At 51.4% G+C, this 22,471-nt stretch overlaps 1 protein-coding gene across 1 annotated transcript in view; it reads left to right on the plus strand.

Annotated features, from left to right (window-relative positions):
- The window catches only part of rptor (regulatory associated protein of MTOR, complex 1), a 156,227-nt gene that overhangs the window by 51,180 nt on the left and 82,576 nt on the right, over positions 1 to 22,471 (plus strand). Inside the window, exons 5-6 of the mRNA XM_036525885.1 lie at positions 15,729 to 15,887; positions 18,933 to 19,079. Of these exons, the coding sequence (XP_036381778.1) occupies positions 15,729 to 15,887; positions 18,933 to 19,079 (306 nt within the window). The remainder of the gene's footprint in view (positions 1 to 15,728; positions 15,888 to 18,932; positions 19,080 to 22,471) is intronic.

A 22,471-nucleotide genomic window follows, 5' to 3' on the forward strand; every position in this document is an offset into this window, starting at 1 on the left:
TTTCTTTAAAGCAAAACCCTGCAGATGAATTGCAGGCCAGAGCCAGATACGAGGCTGCTGGGTGAGGTGTGTCCTCGTGTGTGTGTGTGTGTGTGTGTGGGTGTGTGTCCTCGTGTGTGTGTGTGTGTGTGTATGTGCCCGCCGCTGTACGGAGAGCCGTGCATGCCCTTGTACTTGACCACATTACATTACATTACATTATTGTCATTTAGCAGACGCTCTTATCCAGGGCTTGTGTAGGTAACAGTTTTATCCATTTATACAGCTGGATACTTACTGAGGCAATTCTGGGTTCAGTACCCCAAGAGTGCAGCAGCAACACCTCAGAAAGGGGAATCAAGCTGGCAACCTTTCGGTTATGAGCCCTGCTCCTTACCACTATGCTACACTGCCGCCCCAGTAAACGAGTGGAGTAAACGTGTGCCAGTGCAGGCAAGGGTGTGTTTCTGAGGCGATCTGTGTGATGTGTGAGAAGGGATCAGAAAGAGAGAGAGGCAGTGATTCAGAAAAAGCGAGGGGGTGATGTGAGGGAAACGGTCCGCTGGGCAGAGGCCAGGTGCCACAGGGCGGGTCAGGGTGCCGGCTACACCGCTGATGCGGCTCACCGCGCCTGCTAATGAGACACCAGGGCGAGAGAGCTCACACCAACGCATAGCCTCACAGTGTATCACAGTGCCACAGCCAGAGGAGATCAATAAACACACACACACACACACACTCACGCATGTAAACACTCGCACATCCTCTCACTCCCCTTCTGTCAAAACACACACATGCACACACACACGGTCTCTTTCTCTGGACTCGAATGTCTCTGTGAACAGCTGTCTGGTTTAAAAAAGCATGGAGAATGATTTCGGTTCCAACAAGGCCTCTGCGTGCTCTGTTCAAATAAACACAATGATTTCAGATTTCTTGGAAGAAAAAAAATCTATTAAGCAGTACAGATATCAAGAAAGCTTTTTTTTCCATGAGGTTTTCAGTCAGCACTTTGAAAAGCATTATGCATTAGACTGACAAAGCCTCAGGTGCAGCTCTGTTAATGCAACGATAAGCTCCCGCCCCTGACGAGAACACTCTGCTCTCTCGGCTGCTGAAGCGCCGAAGATCTCCAGTTTGAATGACAGCCGTGCGTCAGGGGGTCTGCTGCGGCCAAGGGTGAATCATGTCTGCTGATGCGGACGGGGCGGCCAGTTAACCTGACCGTGAATCACCTCATGGACACCTGCGATGGTGTAAGCTGTGTCAGAGCAGGGGGGGAGGGCAGTGGGGTAGTGGGCGGGGTGTTTTGAAGTTGGTGCCTGGAGAATGTGTTGGGTCTCCGATTCCCGAACACGCTGTCCGCAGCCTACGCTCTTGAATAATGCATTTAATGCATCGAGCTTGGAGAGGAAGTGTGAGTGTGACGGCGCCTTCAGAGACAGAGGAGGTTTTGGGACCCTGCCCAGTGATGGAGAGAGGTGTGGCAAGCGGGAGGCCATTCAGGCCACACACACACACACACACACACACACACACACACACGCGGGCCGTGCAAGACAGGGGGTCTCCCCCTCATTACGCTAAGGCAGATTTACTCCACCAAGTCTCCATCGATCTCGGCCAAGGCGACATAATAATGCCCGAACCCCAAGGACCGGCAGGCGTATTTTTAACCAGATCAATAGGTCTAAATTTAAATGTGGGACATGACATGTGACCTGGTTATTGGCTTCACAAGCCGCGGCCATGCGTGTTCGCGAAGGGGGTGAGCTGGCTGCAGCGGGCAGCAGGAGGCTGTGATTGGGGATAGAGAGAGGATTGCAGTTGAGATGTTTTAAGGTGTGTGGGGGGCAGGGCAGCTTGTCAATTACAATAATAAGGCAGAAATGGTCATTACGGAAAGATCCGGTGTGCTGAAAATAGCTGTCGCATCTTAGTCCAGCTTAGTGTAAGATACCACCCCGCTCTGTTCGTCCGGAAGAGGATCACTTAAATGTCTGTAAAACGTAAGTAATGCACTTATTAGAAGAAACATTTCTTAAAGGAATCATTATCTGTTTTTTTTTTTTTTTACTTTGTACTTTTTTCCCACACCATCAATTACAAAATGTTATATTGTATGTTTTGCCAAGAACACTTTCTTTTTTTCCCTATTTTGTTATAATCGGCAGTGGGCATTTTGGCACCACTTTAGTCGCTGTGATTAAACGATGAGAATGCTGCATTAATTTGCGCTTGGAAAAAGTGCCTGATAAACGAATATGCTGAGCCGAACGGTGCAAATCTCTGCGTTTTTGTCATTGGCTGAGGCCGGGCACTGGGCGTGTTAGAGGTTTGCGGTGTGCAGGCCCCTGACAGCGAAGGCAGCCTAGCTTTGGCAGCTGAATTTGATTTGCCTGCTGGAGGACAGTCAGACCTGCTCCTTGGCCTCACCGAGCCTGCCAGAGCTCCCGTCATTCCATCTGCTCGCTGCCTCCTCGGCTTCCCAGGTGTAGCATTGCATATTTCCTGCTGCGCTGTTTGCCTGCCTGCCTTGCTGCATGTGTAGAAACCGAAAGCCTGACTCGCCCCCCCCCACCAGCATTTCAATATCAAACTCAGTCAGCAGTGCCAAAGCCAATGGCTGTTTAATCAATTGCCGTTCTAATTCCTGTGGGTGCAGTCGGAATTCACATTGATTAAAGGAGAATGAGATGTGGGACCGGGCATCTGGCAATTGATCCTCCTGGAAAGGGGGATTTGGACTTGGCTTGCGACTGGCGGCCTCAACCTTGAAGCTGCGGGACGGTGTCGTTCCGGTTGGCGCAGCTGCATTTTCGCGGGCGTACAAGGATTCGTCCCTCGGCTAGTTTGCCGCCTCTCTCAGTTCGTCTTGTCGTATCGGTTCCCAAGGAGCTGGAGCAGGAAGATGTCGAGCGGTCCCATCACAGCCGTATTGTAATCTCCCCTCCTCCAGGCAAGACAATCCACTCCTCTCACCCGCGCCCGCTGTTGGGATGATTAATGGCGGTGCTGTGACACTCAAGCTGTCATTTCCTCTGTTGGTGTACGATGGGGGGGTCGTTTGGTGGGTTTACGGGGCTGCGAGTCTGCCGGTGTAACAGAAGCCCACCGGATTGTAGTGTGCTGTGCTGGATAGGCGATGCGTGTGGTGATGGATGCAGACGGAGCCAGCAGGGATCGGAGGGTGGGCAGCCAGTTGGCACTGAACAGCACTCGGTATCCTCCGCTCTGGTGCTTCGCCTTTAAGCGAGACACTGAACAGCCAGCTGTGTGAATCTAAAACATGGAAACTCTAAGCTCTGTAATTCACTCCGGATAAGGACGAAAATGTGACTAAGGTTGTGGTTTCTGATAGTGGGTCGGCAGAGGAGTAACAGAGTGGTGTAATGCTGGACACTGAGCAGTAACAGAGTGGTGTAACAGTGGAGGCAGTGGGTAGAGGAGCAACAGAGTGGTGTAATGCTGGACACAGCGGGTAGAGGAGTAATGGAGCTCTCTGAGCAGGGAGTAATTCTGTTCCAATTTACAACTCTTATGAGCTGCAGTAGAGGTCAGCATGTGGGTGAAGGCTACAGCAATATGGTTTGGCTCTATGTATGTCGTAGTATGATCTTATAACTTTTTATCAAACAGGGAAATAGGGCTATTAAGAAAGGAAACTCTGCTCAGGAGGTAGAGAGCAGCTCCCTTGCCTGATTGATGAGGACCAGCTCTTTCCACTTCCTTTCTACCTGTGAGTTGGCAGTCAGCGGTTTGGTTCTGAGGACCGTTATAGTACAAAGTTTTCTTCTTCAAGACCCTCACGTATATGGTAATCCCCCCTGTCTCTGTTCGGTATCCCCAGTAATGGGCCCCTAATGCCGTTAGGGCAGCCGCAGTAAATCTGCATGCGTTAGATATCTCCCGCTTCCACATTGCTGCGCCCGGTGACCAGCAGATGCTGGGGCAATGGCAGTGTTACTGGAAAGGCCCTCCCATTGATGGGAGTCTGACCTGTGCTACACAGATAGCTGTTGGGGGGCGGGGTGGGGGGGTGGGGGGGGTTTACAGAGCTCAGCTCATTCTGGCTGTAGTACATCAGCCTCTTTCAGTCTGTAAAAGCAGAGCCAGCAACTATAAATCCGTTGATTTACTGTGACCATCCCCCCCACAGACATGGAAGCACACAAGCACTCTTTTGCTTTTAATTAGATGCACGTCTCTCTTTTCCCGCTCTCTCTCTCTCTCTCACTCTCTCCCTCTCTCTCTCACACACATACACACACACAAACACAGACACACACACACACTCACTCTCTATCTCTGTACATCTGCGAAGTCTCTCCCTCACCCCCTCCGCACCACCCAGGAGGCCCTATGTGTGAGTGAGTCACATTCTTCAGGTCTCCGCTGATTTACCCAAGCTGTCCTCTCGTCAACCCCGGTAATGTTGTTTTAGATTCAGTGCCGCTGTAATTCATGGTATCAGTAGATATCTCTCAACTACACTTTAATTTTCGATGACAGTTATATTAAAGGTATGTGTGCAGTTCATTGGAACAAATTACCATATGGACCCAAAAAAAACCCCAACTCTATTAATTCCCTGGCTCTCTTGCGACAGACTTCACAGATGAAAGTCCTCCCTGATCAAACTACAGTTATTATTTAGTGGCGGCAGGTGATGCAAACATAATTTTGCGCTGTAGATCAGAAATCTTCAGCATTAAAGAGTTTATATAATGAGTAAGCTCCCAAGGGGCTCAGTTGGTAAGGTGCTCGTCTTGAGTACAGGCTGTTAGCCCTTCGGCCTGGGTTTGATCCCGGCCATGTCTGCAGCTGATAGTGATAGGTGGCCCACAGCAGTGGGACTAATTGGCTTTGTTCCACCAGGGATAAGGGTAGGTAGGGCAGCCAGGTTCTCCTCATCTCACTGCTCTTAGTCAGCCTGTGGTTCGTCGGGCCTATGAGTTGCTACATGTCAGTGGAGTAGCACCTATCCTCCAATTAGCACCCACTTCTCACCGTGGTGCACAACGTGACTTGTGTTAAATACGCTTGGCTGTGCACGCGGGCGCATCGGAAGATTGCGTTTGTCTTGCTTCAGAGGATTTCGTGGTGACGGGAGCCTAGCGTCCCCTTAATGATTCCAGACAGGGTCTTATAAAGGGGAAAAGGCTTAAAAAAAACAAATTTCCATTATGTGAACAGTCAGATTCAGAGATCCATGTGGTGGAGCGCTCATGTAGGAGGATCCCATATGTGGATGTCCCCTGTTCGTTCTGGTGGGCCTGTGGTGCTGTGCCTTCTCATGCTCTGTGTCTCTCCACTCCTACATCTGTGTCCAGCCCTTGGGCATCTCTCCACATCAGCGTCTCAGTGTGCCCCTCACACAGGATCACATGACCAGCGCCACCCATTCCCGTCAGCACACTAGTCAAGATATGTGGAATGAACAGAGAAGTTGTCACTTTCACTCAGTATTGTGAGTGATATGTATGATATGTACCGTATTATATTACAATATGTATCTTATTCTTGTAATTGCCAGGGCCATGCTGCATGGTGGTTACAGAATTTGTTTTGTAATCATAAGGCTGCCGTTTCAAACCCAAACAAAAATGCAAGTCACTGAATCAGAATTTCTTGTACCACTGGGGGAGGTACTGGCCCAGAATTCGTTCCCTAAATCTCTGGTTGTGCTGAAAGATAATGCATTAAAAAGTAAGCTGTTTAGATTCCCTCTTCAGTGCAGTCTGGTAAACAAGTAGATGATGATGATGATGACAGTAATAATAATATTGATCAATTTCATTTTATTTAAATTTTCTGCAGTGAAATTACCACAGTGCAATTTGCAGAGCGTATCACAGAGAATGAATGCTGAATGATTACAGAATAATTACAGACTGATTGTGTGCTGCAAAACATGAGAACAAAAACAAGTAAGTCAAATACCAGAGTGCAAATGGAAGGGATGACAAGTGATTGCAGTAAGGAAATTGGAGCAGAGGGCAGTGGCAACATTAAATACATGTTCTGCTTGAAAACTGAAGGGTCTCCTAGTGAGAGCCACAACCCACAAGACATGGAGAGAAAATTAATGAAATCTGTATTAATATGAATGAGATATTGGTTGGTCATGGTGGTCAGGGTCATTGGGCAATCTGGAGATAGAGAAATCTAGAACGTCTTTAGCCCCCAATGGGTTGTTGGTAGATGAGTTGAGTCACGTTATACAAGTGCAGTGTAGGCTCGACTTTACTTTGCTTTAATTAGATTTGAACAGTTATATTTGAGAGCATGCTTGTCATTTGCAAGGCTCTCCTCACTGAAAAGGACGTCTTTTTTCATTGCTTTCAATTTGCATTACAAAGAAAAATGTACTTGTTCGTGGAGCTGTGTTCCGTTATTTCCTTTGCTAGGACAAAAGCCTTTAATCACTGAAAAAATATTTAAAAAGGCTATCAGAAAATTTTCAGCAGGTTAAAGGTGAAAAACAAAAAACAGAATTTAACAACTGGCTGATGTCTGATTTCCAGTGTGAGTAGCCCTGGGTATATTTTGAATGAACCTGCTTTTGTATGAGGTGGAAACTTGGGTTGTAAGCGTGGCTAAACTTGACCTTTCCCGACCCACTAAGGCAGCCTCTGGCTGCCTGACCTCTGTGCTCTAGTCCAGCTGACACCGACAGCTGCTGAAACCTGAGAGCAGAGAGATGGATCACTTGCACAGGAAACCGGCTCCATTTCATCCCGGGTGCTGTGGTCGGAGGGGGAGCCAGGGGGCCCAGGTATCAGCCTGTCAGGGACGGAGCGGATGACCGGCGGACACGGAAGGCGGGGATTGGGGGTGATTGCACCCTGACCTCAGAGCGATCTCGACCCCCCCCCCCCCCCCCAATCTCTCTCTATAAATAACAGGCAGAAATGAGCTACTGCGGCACGGACCCAGGGAGCGGCTGATTAATTCTGCCATGTCAGTGCGGCCTGAGTGATGCTTGTGTCAGGAAACGTGCCAGCTCCTTAAAAAACAATCCTGACTCCATTAAAAGTGCGTCGGCTTTACAGGTCCCCCGGGCCACCGGGAGCTGTTTGATTTGATGTTTCTGCTCGTGTCTTTCAGGGCGTCGGGTTTAATGATCAATCCTGGCAACTCCTAAACAGACAAGGAGTGCAAGGAGAACTGGGCCCGGCTGGGTTGAGTGTAGCCAGCCTCCGGAAAAGCTGTCAAACTCTGTTCCCCCATGTGCCACTCTGCACCCCGTGCTGCGGCTGTCAGTCCTGCCGTAAGGGATGGCGTCACATGACTGGGACTGTTTAACGCACGTGACTATACGAACGTCAAACTTGATATGAGCAGTTTTTTTTTTTAGTGTAGTGTTAACGTGTAACGGAAGCATAGGAGGGCTGCTACAGACAGGCTGCAGGAATGGGAGCCAGTGAAGTTCTGCTTGCACTGTTTCTTAAGTTGCGCAGCAGGGCTCTTGCTCTTGTGTCAGCCTGGCGCGATGGTCCTTTGGAAGGCGTTTGCAAGGTTCTGAGCCCCGCATATGGAAGGCGCCACATGGCACCGCCCCCTCCTTTCTTGTGCAAACTCCTCAGGAAGTGTAAGGTCACTCTGGGCCGGAGCTGGCCTTACGTTCACCCAAGCGTGCCGGGCGTACGAGTACTCGCTTAAGTGCCGCAGTGAGTCTCGAAGAGCCGTGTGTGTGTGTGTGTGTGCGTGCGTGCGTCTGTGAGTGTGCGTGCATGTGCGTGTGTGTGTGTGTGTGCGTGCGTGCGTCTGTGAGTGTGCGTGCATGTGCGTGCGTGTGTGTGTGTGCACGTGCGTCTGTGAGTGTGCGTGCATGTGCGTGCGTGTGTGTGCGTGCGTGCATGCGTACGTCTGTGAGTGTGCGTGCATGTGCGTGCGTGTGTGTGTGTGCGTGCGTGTGTCTGTGAGTGTGCGTGCATGTGCGTGCGTGTGTGTGTGCACGTGCGTCTGTGAGTGTGCGTGCATGTGCGTGCGTGTGTGTGTGTGCGTGCGTGCGTCTGTGAGTGTGCGTGCATGTGCGTGTGTGTGTGCGTGCGTGCATGCGTACGTCTGTGAGTGTGCGTGCATGTGCGTGCGTGTGTGTGTGTGCGTGCGTGTGTCTGTGAGTGTGCGTGCATGTGCGTGCGTGTGTGTGTGTGTGCACGTGCGTCTGTGAGTGTGCGTGCATGTGCGTGCGTGTGTGTGTGAGTGTGCGTGCGTCTGTGAGTGTGCGTGCATGTGCGTGTGTGTGTGTGTGTGCGTGCGTGCGTCTGTGAGTGTCCGTGCATGTGCGTGTGTGTGTGCGTGCATGTGCGTGTGTGTGCGTGTGTGCGCGTGCGTCTGTGAGTGTCCGTGCATGTGCGTGTGTGTGTCCGTGCATGTGCGTGTGTGTGCGTGTGTGCGCGTGCGTCTGTGAGTGTGCGTGCGTCTGTGCGTGTGTGTGTGTGCACACGTGCTCGAGCGAGCGCGCGTGCGCCGTCCTTTTCCCTGTTCTCATCACACTCCCGAACGCACATGCACAGTCCACCGTCACGCCGCTGTTTACATAATGCTGTCACTTAGTCAGAGGTACAAACACGTTCTGCCGCCGCTGACTCCCAGCGCTGTCTCATTGCTGCACCTGCTGCCTCACCCTGCCGGCTTCCGCCAAGGCCTGGGGCCCTGCGAGGGGGAGCGGGGAGGAAGCGAGAGGGCGGCGCACTCAGACGCTCGGCCCACGCTTAGAGGAACAGGAAGTGGGGCTGAGGTGTCCGTGCGAGAGGTGACCATCCTGTCCCTCTGTCTCTGTTCCCCGTTCTTGGCCGCGCCGGGGCTCCTGCACAGGTGATGTCACAGAACAGAGGGAAGGAGTCCAGGCATTTTCACACGCTGTGCTTCCTTTGGCTTCAGCTGTGCCACAGTTTGAATCATTATAGGGTGAGGTGGTGTATGAGAGTCGGTTGCGAGGTGAAAAGAGACTTTCTTGCCCTTGCTGTAGTTGAAGTCTTAACAAGCCCTTCATGTCACTGTGAATGATGCTGTGTGTCCTTTTATTCATCCCCTTGGCTGGGATCTGTGGGAAAAGGCTGCTCTGGGAGTGCACTGGCAGGCTGGACCCGCAGTGGGTGTAAATGGGTGCAGCTGCGCCAGCCAAAAGCCACGGGTGGCAGTGCGCACCAGGATGAGCCACAGTTGTGGCAGCACCTGAGGGCAGGATTTTGGAAGGCCGTGCCAGTAAAAAGAGAATCATGGGCTGTTCAATGCTGACAGGAAGCAGGAAGGAGAAGAGCTCGGTGTGTTCAATGTGGTAAGGTTATGGAGATCTCAAGCAAACTGATTTCACTGTGGTACTGTTATGGGATCTCTTGTAAACTGGATTCAGTGTGGTAAGCTTATGGGATTTCTTGTAAACTGATTTCACTGTGGTGAGGCTATGGGATGTCATGTAAACTGGATTCAGTGAGATAAGGCTATGGGATGTCAAATAAACTGGATTTATAAACTGGTGGGACTGGATGGTGTGATCTGTGCTGTCACTGAAGCCTCAGAGGGGCCTTGGCTGTGTATGCATCAGTTCACTTTGGTAAAAACCAAAGTGATGCAGCCCTCCCCTCTCCAGCACTATGACGTCTGTCGCTAAGCAGCCGCGTATCGTGAGCAGCAGTACTATGTCATCAGCAGAGCCTGCAGCGGCTTGTCACAGCCTGTCCGTGTGCTGGATCCAGGTGTGTCATTGCCGGCCCAATCAGGCTGCACGTGGGACCCATTCACAAGAGAGCACTCGGGTGCTTCAAGCTTCCCCTTAAGAGCGTGGGGCTGCAAAGGAGAATTGCGTCCGCCTGGCCCGATGTCAAGAGCCTGTGAGGTCATCCTCCGGCCCACAGCCCCACGACGGCCCTCCGAAACCCCGCTCTCAGCCGTGGTTCTGTGTCAGCGACCGCCGGAGCATGCGGCGGGGTGTGCGTGTACGAGCCCGCGTCCGTGTGTCCGCGGACCCGGCTCTGGGCCGTGCTCCAGCCCTTTGGAACGCAAACTCAGGGTCACGGCTGGACGTCACCGCGATGGCGTTGCTTCCGGCACGACGGCCATGCCTCGGCCCCGGGGGAATTCCTGCCACGTTCGTCCCGCGGCATGGCAGGGACACGGGGCGGGGGCGGAGCAGAGCCCTTTCCCGTTCACCCCTGCGCTCACTCCGAGGGGCGGGCGCGTCTCCATCGGCAGTCATTACCTGCTCCCAGGTTCTGCAGACGCGGCTTGTGAGTGAGGGGGCTAAAATGATGCGATGCGTTTGCCTGTCTGGCCAGTCGATGGACATTTTAGGCATTTAGGCTTCATCATTTCCCTGCAGTTGCATTGATCCAGGGAGCTGAATACCAGAAGCTGATACACTCTGTTGGAAATTTGTTCCTCGAGTGTCCTTCCGCCATTTAGATTTATGGCCTTTGATTGATTTTGTTAGTTGCAATACAATATAAATCACATGCCCCTCCAGATACACACAGACACACACACACACACACACACACACAAAAATATGTGTGTGGGTATAATCCACTAAAAAGCACGGTGCGTTTTATTTATTTATTTTATTTATTTATTTAGGAAAGTCAAGAATAACCGTTGTCAAAGTAATTTTCCACCAACCACGCAGTGGAAGAAATCTTGAATATATCACCCTTACTTTAGACATGTTTCACATAAGGTTTTTTTTTTCCCCATTTTCGATTATCACGCTTTCGCTGTATCGCCGCTGCTAATTGGGGAGATCTTTGAGGGTTTTCTTCAGGCTCTCTGCATGGAGGCTCGTTCTGCGTATTCCTCAGGAGTGATTGATTGAGAGGGCACTGCAGACGCTGTCATGACGCAGACAGTTTCGTGTCCCTGTCTGTCCTGATGAATTGTACAAACATGTTATTCTAAATTCAAATATCACTCGGCTCTGAACGTAATGGATTTTCATTCTTTCTTTTTTATTCCTTTTGATAAATCCAGATTTCAAGCTCCCTTTGGTTGAATACACCGTCGTCATCAAAATGCATGATACCGTATCCTTTTATATCAAGTCATGTTCTGGTACGCGTACTATTTCTGGTTATGCAAGGTTTTAGATGAAATTTGCCTTTTAATCTGGGTTTTACAAAGGGGTTTTGAGTCCTTACGTTGGCAATGAGGATTTCTTAGGTTATTCTGTTAACGCTCGCACCGTAGCACTTATTGATATGCACTGTGTCACCGGTGGTAAATCCGTGTGCTTTCTGCTGCCTCCCGGCTCCAGATTATCCCGCGGTCAGAGGTTTGCTGTGAAAATGCCCCGCAATCGTGCAGCCTTTGTCCTCTAAGCCCCTCTTGGGGGGTTGGGGGGGGTGCTGGACATGCTGTGTCCCCACGGGAGTATGAGGTAACAGGCGGTGGGTGGAGGGGGACACGCTTCCGCTCCACGGGAATTCGAGGGAGAGTGTTTCAGCTGATCGATCCGATTCCACAAGCCCTTACTTGCGCGTCCCTCGCGGAGAGGGGGAGGAACGAAACGAAGCCCCGGGATTAGAGCTGCCCTGATCCCCCCACGGTCAGCAGCAGCACCATGCCGTACAGGGCTCAGGGAGTGGAATTACATAATGTGGAGCAATAGGGATGGCAGAGAGGTCAGAGCAGCAGGACCGCAGGAGGGAGGGTGCCATGCTTTCTAGTGTCCCTCTCTGGCTGGCTTTGGGAGAAGTGTGGGGTTTGGGCATAAGGACTAGGGGTTGCCGCTCTGTCCAGTGCCCTTCACTGCTCCGGCTTCGTAAGGGGCATGCGGTCTGGGCCAATGCTGCGTACTACGTATCCATTCACCCTCCTGCATTATTCAGGCAAGCACAAACCAACAGCCCACTTTCCCTCCGCTTGAATTCCTCTCAGATGCCAGGTGAGCTTTTCCCTCTGAGCCGATGAGAGAAGCGAAGCAGGGCGGCTGAAGCCCCCTGGGGCCCAGAGCTGCACCATCCCCCCCCCCCCCCCCCCCCCCCCCCAAGAATTTAGGCCCATTCATTGCAAGGCTTGCAGAATTAGATTAGATTTTCGACGCCACCTGTGTGATCTGACTGAGGAAACGGTGGAGATGATTGAAGCGTTGTAGCGGGAATGCCAGCCTGTCACGGTGGGGGGGGGGGGTGGAAAGAGTGTTGAGCGGTGGGAGCTCTGGTGGATGGGACTCGGGTCCATTGGGAGACGTGCTTCAGGAGCGTGATCCTGGGCGCCTCTGTCCAACTCCTCTCAGGTCAGGGGACGCGGTCACCCCGCCAGGCTCGTGCCGCGGAGATCAGACGCCGTAGTTTGACAGGAACCCGGCGAGAACGCTGCGCAAACGACGCAGCCAGATTAGGAGGACTGCAGTGCAGCGGGGACGGGCATTATCTGCTTCTCACGCGCTGGCTGCCAGAGTGGAGTGGGGGGTGGGGTTATCCGGGCAGCTCAATGAAAAGGGTTTTATAGCTGCGTTGTAATACACCTTTGATTAGAATCTGCCAGTAGATGCTGTAATGGAAAAGAAAGAATTCAATTTCAAGGACCTTACTGGAAATGTCAGGGAGAGTCAGTGCACAGACAGTCACCGGCGAGAGCGGGGCCAGTGGAATTCACAGTCGCTCGCTGTTGGGGAATGGAAGATGAAATTGTGCCGAGGTCTGGCTTCGAGAGGATCACGTACAATAGAGGCGAACAGATTGAATTTCTTTTCAATTATATTTAGCTGTATGTCCAAGACAGTGTAAGGCAACAGTAGCAAATCAATTGATTCCCTGCAGTGAGGGTGCTCACTAAATTACATCAAGAATGTTAAATTACTGTCTGAAAAACTACAAAATGCTGGAGGGTCTGACATAATGATGAATGATTTCAACAATACAACAAATATGCCGGCCTGGTCGAAGAGAAGCTATGTTGTGTGTGCTGGATCACCATAATGAGGGAGTTAAAGCTTTTCTGTGGCTCAACAATTATCTGATCTTAGACCCTGATGGAACATCCTGAGAGGGGAGAGAGAAGGAGAAAAAAAGACAGAGAGGGAAAGGAGGGGGAGAGAGGGGGTGAATGGGGAGAGGGGGAGGGGGAGTGTGCAGCCAACTCCTTGCCCTACCAGCATATGCAGTGATTCCTGCAGCCCGAGAGCCTTCAAAGAGCTGTAGTGGGATGCGGGGGCTCCCCCTGCTGGCCTGGCTGTGCACTCACACTGCCAGTTCAGTCTTCATAGCACTAACCCTGGTCACCACATCCTCCTCTCTAAATACAGTTTACTTGTATTGATTTAGTAACATTTTCGTATATCCTTTCACTTCAGAGACAAAAATATACTGAAGATAAATTAGCATTTGAGTCTTCTCTGGATATCAGGTAATGGCACAGGGCTCTGGACCTTCAGAATTCTGCCTGCTGTTAGTCAGGTGGATCACGCTGGCACAGAGTCAGCGGTTGCTAAGCGTGTTTTTTTCATTAAGTGTTTTCTCATAGAAATGCAATATGTATATGTATAATTATAATATATCGTGAAGAAAAATTGTGAAGATGCTGCGTCTTTAACTGCCAAGAGAAGTGAGATCCACAGATGGGCATATTTACTCCATTTCTATTATCACATTTTTGACTAGTACATTTTTACGAAGAGAAGGAGCAGTTTCTACACTGCTTGAGAAATCTTTGTAGTCTGTACGTCTCCGGGTGGGAGGACTGGAGATGCAGCTCTCCAGGTGAGGTGTAGGTGGACAGTGCATCTCCTGTAGGCGACGGTTCGTTCGCAAAGGGCAGTTCAATCCGCGGCAGAACGCCGGGCATCCGCGCTGACTCGCATGGCGCCGAACCCGCTCCCTTCGCGCGTACTGTTGTCCGATTATGTAACGTCTTACAATGCGCACACTTCTCTGCCAGGAGGCGCGGGGCCCAGCTGGAGAGGAAAGACTAAAATAGCGTGAGAAATCTGTGCTCTCTCTCCCCTCCCCCGAACGCCACGCTTGCTCCCGTTCTGCCAGGTGCCGTCAGAGGTGGCGGGTCGCGTGGACCGGATCCAGCTTACCCCCATTCGCTGCTGAGCTTTTTTCGCCCGTCGTCGCTCGCACTGGGCTCTGACAAAGCACAAAAACCCCCCCCCCGCTTCCTGCGGAGAGTGCCATCTCGCGCAGAGGGCCGGAGAGCCAAAAAAATACTGCTGAGGAGGGAGAGGGAAGGCGAGCGGGCCGAGCCGTTCTGTCCGGGCAGGAGCAGGGGTGCAGAGGCAGCGACCAGGGTTCACTGTGTCTCAGCACCTTCAGTCTTATCACCGCACCATACCTTTTCACCCTGATATGCAGGGGCATTGAAGCACCGCCAGCACGCGTCCAGCAGCCATTTTGTGCGTGAAATGCCCCATGGTGCTCCGCAGGAGAGCAAGAGGCAAGTGGCACAGCCCCCACTGATGCCACATAGACGCCTGGCAACTCGCTACAGGTTGCTAATTTGTGGCGTGGGGATCGGAAGTTGGTGGATGTAACCTCCCCCGCAAATCCCGGCTGTTTGGCAGCTGAGGACTCTAGTTATTGTCAGTTGTCGATTGTTAATTGTTAATGCCACGGCCTAGACTTAAGCTCGCATTGTCTCGGGCAGTATGGCTCATCCTGTACAGAGAAAGCCTTTACTGACTGAGCCACACAGGGCCCCCCACATCTGTCCTTTCTTGGTTCTTTTCTGTTTTAGTACCATCTTTCCCAGTTGTAATTCTAGCATTTGCTGCCAAGTTGCCGCCGCTGTTTAGTGACAAAACTGGCACAAAAGGATATGGCTGCTTATTCCCGCCAGAGCGCAGACGAGCTGGAATCAATGAGCCGGGAATTGGGAATTGATTTTCATACCGGAACAGAACAGAGACAGGAGGGATTTGACCTCGCCTTGTTTTTTTTTTTATGCTCTTCATCGCATAAAAGCACTCAGTAGAATGTGTTTATGAATGAAATTGGTTTAGTAAAAGACAATTTCCCTTTAAGTGCCTTTCCATTTGGTTCTGACACTGCCTTCAGTTCGGTCAGCCAAGCCCGCGGTATATTCGTTTCTCATTACAACCCCCTTCACTCAAGAGCCCAAAGTGAGTTAATGGTTGTTTAAAAAGTAGGGCGGTGTTGTTTAGCAGTGGAGATAATGCAAGCGGAGCCAGGGTGGTGTCTGCATCTCTAATTAAATCCAGAGGTAACGTGGCTCGTTACGGTGTCATTATAACAAAAAAAAAAAAAAAAACGAAGAGAAATGTCCCCCTCAAAATGAGTTCGCAGATGGAGCTGGATTAATAACTGTAACCTACTTCCTGCGTGCCCCCCGTGTCTGCCTCTGCGCTTAAGTTTGGAAACGTGGGAGAGGCTGGGAGAAGAGAAGGCCCCGCCGTCTCACTTTCAGCGCGCATCGGGACGGGCGATGGCGCTCGCCTCAGCCCCGGCTCATAAAAGCTTTGTTTAATCAGGCCAGTCTTGTCCAGGACACTGCATACCTGTCCCGCCACAGATGTGCAGGATTTCGTCTGGATTAGCGAGACCGGCTGAATGCGGGCCAGCCCTTGTCTCGTGAGTGAATGTGACCCCGCAGTCATGAGCCGAGGAGACAGCTGCTCCCATTCCCTGCTTTTTAACTGGAGCTTGCGTGTCACCAAGGGTGACCTATGTGAACGTGGCTCCTCGTACCACGTCTCTCCGAGTTTTTGTGAAGTCCTCCCGTGGTAGATCTGAGAAGCGACGTGCACCTTCTCACCCTCGTCCTCTCTTCCTCTCCCTGTCTTTCAGGCACGCTACAAGCAGAGTCTGGACCCCACGGTGGACGAGGTGAAGAAGCTGTGCACCTCGCTCCGCCGCAATGCTAAGGAGGAGCGGGTGCTGTTCCATTACAATGGCCACGGCGTGCCAAGACCCACCGTCAATGGGGAGATCTGGGTCTTCAACAAGGTAAGAAACACATGCGCACAGCGCAACAATTGTGGATGTGTGTGTGTGTGTGTGTGTGTGTGTGTGTGTGTGTGTGTGTGTGTGTGTGTGTGTAAATCTGTGTGAGAGTGTGTGAGTGTGTGAGTGTGTGAGTGTGTGTGTGTGTGTGTGTGTGTGTGTGTGTGTATATATGTGTGTGTGAGACAGTATGTCTCAGATCGTGTTCTGGGCTGGACACAGCTTATTGCACAATCCAAGCACACACTACTTTAGGAGCAGAATGCAGGCTTTTCTGGATGCAATAAAAGACTAATGGCCAGGCCTCTGCACTTTGATGAGAGAATCAGGTGCTGAAATCCTGGGCTCGATATCTCTGCCCAGGCCGCAGAAAACAGCAGCTGATTAAAATGTTGTGTCGAATGGATTCAGAGATTTTTCTCCATATACAGGAAATGCGGCTTGTAAGCATTTCTCGACTGCGGTGAGCAGCGCTGCCCGGTTGTCTGTGGAGCCGCGGCCTGGCTGCGCCGCGCTTGTTTACTGTTACGGCGTTCTACAGAGAATTTCACTTGTTTGTCAGAGCACACACTGTACGGTAGCAGGCCAAGTTTGCACCAGGCGCTGCAAAGTAGCTCCTGGGGACCTGCAGAAATACAGCCTGCTGTGAAGTGCAGGCTGACACAGATCTCTCTCTCTTTCTCTCTCTCTCTCTCTCTCTCTCTCTCTCTCTCTCTCTCTCTCTCTCTCTCTCTCTCCCCCTCTCTGTCTCACTCTCCCCCCACCCCCACTCTCTCTCTCTCTCTCTCTGTCTCACTCTCCCCCCACCCCCACTCTCTCTGTCTCTCTCTCTCTTCCTCTCTTTCCCTCCTTCCCTCTTTCTCTTCTCTCTCTCTCTCCCTCTCATTCCCTTTCTCGCTGTCTGCCTCCATGCAGGCATGTGTCCACGTTGCACGTTTCCCCCGTCACACCTGCACGCTTAATCCATCACACAGACAGTCGCCCAAATCAGCCCGGTCCCATGTCCTCATCCCTCCCAATCCGCACGGATACCCCCCCTCTCCCTGGCACTCAGACCGCTTTATCCTGGCTCCCTGTCTGTGCCAAGGGCTGTCGGCAGTGCTTCTTTGTAACGTGTAATCCACTCAGGACATAAAAAGAGGATCCTAATGAATGAGTGAATAATCTAGTTTGGTTCACACCAAACCCCCCAACCCAATCCCTGGGGGAACAAGCTCCTTTTCCATTGCAGGGAGGTGAGCCCAAAGACTTGAGGCAGGAATCTATCGCGTGTCTGGATAATTCACACTCTACACTGCAAAGCCCACGGGACCCTGCCCTTCCATCCCTGTTCTGTGAAAATGACGAAATTTACAACAGCCCTACATATGCCAAGCCCTGTGCCCATACTGCACCGACCACACCTTGCTGCCACTGCCCTTATATCATAGCTGGGAGATGGTTTTCCTTTCTTTATAATCCCCCCCCCCCCTTATGCAATGACGAATAGCAGGGTGCCTGAGAGAGTTGGGAGGATGAGAGGAATCCCTGGCCTCTTTGAACCCGGGCTGTAGGGCTCTCAGCCTGCGCTCAAAGCCAGCGCCCCCCTCGGGCTCCCTCTCTGAAGTCCTGAGCTGTGCTGCAGAACTTGTACTGCTGCATCATTCAAACACTCTGTACGCATCTCCTGAGGTGGACTGTTTATGAGTGGGAACACTGTCTCCTCATGGTTAATGGTTCCAGAGGCCTTGTGCATGTCACAGGACTGCAGCAATTGGATTTAGCTTATCACTTTTGTGTTTTGTGCTGGAGAAGGGACAAGACGGGGCTAGAGCAGGTGGAAATAAATTGAGCCAGGAGAGGCGCTTATTGTGTTTCTTTGACTGTTTGAGGTCGACAGAGTAGCTTCACTTATGTTACTTGTCTATACTTTTACTTTATAAGGGGTAAGATTAGGGTTGTATTTGGGTTATATGATTCCTATACATGTTTATACTCCATACTTGTATTACGACTATTAATAAAATATTTTACATCATCCATAAAACCTATTAAAGTGTACATTATTTGAAGGCACTTGTTCCAAGTGCTGGCTAAGCCTTATGGCCCGGGTTAAAGCCCAGTCACGTCATCTGCCGACAGTGACCAGGAGCCCAGAGCAATGCAACAGATTGGCTTTGTATGTTAACCAGGGTTTTCTCATTCTGTCACTCTCTCTGCACCCTGCAACTCCTTCGGGCGCCTGTGCGGTGCATACATGTCAGTGAAGTGTGACACGTGTGCCACGCCATCCGCACGTTCTGATTCCCCTCCTGTCGAGCGAAACCTGAATCAATGAATTCAGCATCCCCGAGAGGGATTTCCTTACCTCTTCCTCATTTCAAATTTTCCATTTTGGGATCATTGTACAGTAAATATAAATGAAATATAAATATGGCTGTAGGGGGATAGAATGAATCTGGTTGTAAATTATATCCATGTAAAGTAATTGAAATGATCAGATCCATGCTGGCTGCATATCTCAGGGTACCGAGTTTGCGATCGATCACCTCGAATATGACAGAGCAGTACTACAGAACAGTTTATTGCCATGTGCTTGTGTTACAGCATGCCTTGCTACATTTAGGAGTATGATTAAGCCTCAAAAAGCTCAAACTGACATGGTCTCTCAATTATTAAGTATGTGTTTCATCACTCTTATATTCATATTTAACTACACACATTTTATTTGTTCAATTATTGTCTTGTTGTTGTTTTAAACAACATCATCTTTCTTCTCTGTGAGCATTTCCTCTTTTGTGTCTTAAATGTAGCAGTCTTACTGTAACATGCCGCTTCGTAGGATCATATATAAGACTGGCGCTAACCATTATAGCGCATATCCAGCAATTATCCAAGTGAAATATTGTGTTATGAGTAAATAAGACGTGAACCCTGTGATTCTGTACATGAGAAATCCACTGTTCTTACACTCCCAGCATGCTCTGCGGTCTTCATCGTTTCCAAGGCGAACGTGACGCGCGCTCGACGCACGTGACAACATCAGCGTTCTCTCTCTTGTCTTTCCAGAACTACACCCAGTACATCCCCCTGTCCATCTACGACCTGCAGACCTGGATGGGCAGCCCCTCCATCTTCGTGTACGACTGCTCCAATGCCGGCATCATCGTCAAGTCCTTCAAGCAGTTCGCCCTGCAGAGGGAGCAGGAGCTGGAGGTGGGTGCAGGGGGAGGGGGGTCGGGGGGGGGGGGGGGGGCTCTGCGTGGCCAGCACGTGGCCGGCTGCCCCAGGACTTTAAAATCTGTGTTAATCCCACACCTGCTGTTTGTTTTAGTTTTTTTTCCACCCTGACGTCCTGGCTCTGAAATCGGAGCCGTCCACGCTCGCTTTGATGTCGGCGCTGGCGTGGTGCACGGGGGCCGCGGGAGGATTGATGGCTTTGTGGGTCTCCCCTGCGTTTTTTTTTCCCTCCCCTCTCTCATAAACATTCTGCTCAGGTCCTCCCCTCACCCAGGGATCCTAATCAGCATCTATCGCAGGGCCGCACTTTCGAAAGTATCGACTGCTGCAGGGAGGCAGCTTTTTCTGTTTCGCTGTTTCGCCGCACGGCCCTCTCCCTCGAGCAGCTTGGACGACGCGCGGGGCTAGCAGGAATTTAGGGCCAATCGGTCAGGCGTTAGCAGCAGGTTTATGGGCTGTTTGCCGCCCCGCTGTTCGCCCTGGCCAGACCTGCCGGGCTCAGAGGGAGACGCAGAGAGAAAAAAAATCTGCTATCCAGTCAACCTGGTATTCGCACACACTCACAGACCAAAAAAAAAACCCTAGGCTCACCATACATTTTTATTCATTTACCTCATTCTCTCTGTGCAGCCAGCCTGCCAGCAATCAATTGCAGATGGCTCTTAAGTATGTGTTGATTCTGCAGGGTCAGGGTCCAGGATTGAATCCGCGTTCGGTCACATCGATGCTGAGAGATGAGGGCCTGACCCCCCTCCCCCCTCCCTCCTCTCCCCCAGGAGGAGTGGAAAAGAACAGATAAAGATTGCAGTGGGGATTTCTCATCTCATGTTGTTGTTTAGGTGTTTTTTTTCCACTCAGGTGGAATTTGAGCAATCTGCACGCCTGTGGAAATGTATCGAATCATGGGTGTAGGTGCATTGAACTGCACTGTATGAGGGCCTGTAGGTGTGCATGCCTGGTATGTGCGAAACCACAGAAAAAGCCGCAGCTTTACTCTTTCCATATAATATGTGGGCAGCTGGAGTCCAATGAATAAATAATAGGTTTTGGTTTGGTTTGGATTCCCCCCCCGCCATCCTTTTTATTTCTGTGGCATCTCCTGTGAATTTTTAAATGGCCCCCCCTTCCATATAGCTGCAGCCCGTTTAAATTATTCATGTGAAAGTTTAAAACTGTAGTAGATTATGTGGAAAAGCAGGGTAAAAAAAAAAAGTATCTCTCCACTCCAGCAGGAGTCTCCTGGCTTCAGCTCCTACAAAGGGGCGCACCTCGCAGCTCTCAACCTTCAGCTGTGAGACGGCATCCGTCTATCTGCTCCTTTCATTCTCCTCACATTTAAGAAGCTCTTTTTCTCCCTGCGGTGCAGAGAAAGAAGCAGCGAAGACAAGTGTCAGAACAGGGAAGAAAGGGAAAGTTGGAAGAGAAGGCTTGGAAGGGGAGAAGATGGCGATGCCCACAGAAAGCCAGGGCTTTTGGTGTGTAGGCCACATAGGCGTCAGTTTAAAAGGGCTCAGGGTCCAGGCGCATGAGGAAAGCGCATGTTATGCTTTTCTTTGAAAGCGCTCGGATGTAATTGGATGCCCTGCTCCCACGTGCAAGCATCTCCTCCAATACCCTGTGACATGGGAATACCACAGAGGAGTGGTTAAGCCCTCCTCTCTTCCCCATCCCACTATAATTGGACAGTGGGGGTGACGGTGTCCAGCTGAGAGCAGTGCAAAATGCGGCCCCTTGGGGGTGGCCCGTAGGGCTCGCAGAAGAACGCGTTTGTTTTGGTCAGGCAGTTTTCCTGCAGTTACTCGGGATATGAAAGCCTGGAGGACTAGCGTCAGGGTCGTCGCGCCGGCGAACACGCGTCCGTCGTGGTTCGGGAAACGGTAATAACAGCACGCCCTGGTTCAAAGCGCCTGTCGCTCGTGGGATTCCAGGCACTGAATGCCTGCTTCTCACGCAGCGCTTTTCATTGTCTTTCCCCTTATTGCCTCTGCGCCCGAACCGTGAGGCGGAAATGTGATTATTTTAATGAGGCAGGAGACCAGCTCCGCCGAGGGCCACGGAGCGCCGGCGCCTGGAAGGCACGGGGGGTTCCTCGTCGGAGAGGGTAGCGTTCACCTCTGCCCCGACGAGGCAGGTGGGGGCAAGGGGGAACACCGGAGCCGTGTTGAAGATGCAGGAGAGGCAGGGATTTTCCCCCACGCACTCTTTGGCAGCCGGAGCTACTGCAGAGCACACGTGATGGGAAGCTTTAATTTGCAAGGGGCCTTACGTGACACCCCCCCCCCACCAACCCTCCCCAGAACGCATGGCTGAACCAGCTACGTCCATCCACAGCTGAGAGAAACAGATTCACATGCTACGGCGCTCGCCTGACTGCTCTATCACGAGCAGCTCGTCTCCTGTTAAATATCTTATCGCCTCTCTCCCCTGGTTCCGGCCGTCCCGTCACTGTATGTTTGTGTCTGACGGCGGGAACCACGTCTGCGCTGCCCCTGCGGATGAGCTGAAGCGCTGAGCCGTGCTCTGAAAGGTCAGGCCTCTTTACAAGCCCGACGGCCAAATAAAAAGACGCCTCCGTCTCCGCCTACACGCGGGCGGGGGTGGAGAGTTTTTTTTTATCAGCACGGGCCTGACCTCCTCCTCCGCTCTCTCTCTCTAATCCAATGGAGCATCACCCCAGACTTCACCAAGTCCCTCTGTACCGCTGCACCTCATCACGCCACCTGGCCATACTGCAGGGCGACCGCCAACTCCGTCTAAGCGGGACTGCCTTGTGGCCCAAATCACACACCCCACCGACAGAAGGGAGTCGAGGTGAAACCCCAAACCCCTCATACCCGCAGCTGCCTGTTTACCAGCGCGACACCGCAAACCTCCTCCTGTGCGCTCCGGCCCTTTCGGCGTCCGTCAGGGCCGCCGCTCCAACCTGCACGGCTTTCATCATTTTCATAATTTATCCCGGCCTGACATGTTCGGTCCTCCGCTGCACTGCCGAGAACGTGGGCTTGGGAGGTGGTGGAAATGCCAGCGGAGTGCTGTCGCTGAGTGACAGTTGGAGGAATTGATCTGGACTTGGTTGGGCCCATTGCTGCGGCCATTAACATAAGCTTGTGCGCGCGCGCGCGTGTGTGTGTGTGTGTGAGGAAGATGAACAATCCAGGCCCAGCTCTTACTTTCAGCTCCTGGTCATTTACTTTCAAAGAAGGAGGGAAAAAAAAAATAAGTGAGCGGATTGAAAATTTCTCTCCAAGCTTCTCCTCTCTCTCTCTGCCTGAGCTCTTGAGCTCATGAATAATAGATTGACAGCTGATGTATGTGTAAAAAAAAAATAAAATAAAATCAGATTCTCTCTTCAATATTGTGGTCGTCTG

The sequence above is a fragment of the Megalops cyprinoides genome, chromosome 1, assembly GCF_013368585.1.
Source record: "Megalops cyprinoides isolate fMegCyp1 chromosome 1, fMegCyp1.pri, whole genome shotgun sequence".
In the NCBI taxonomy this organism is placed as follows: Eukaryota; Metazoa; Chordata; class Actinopteri; order Elopiformes; family Megalopidae; genus Megalops; species Megalops cyprinoides.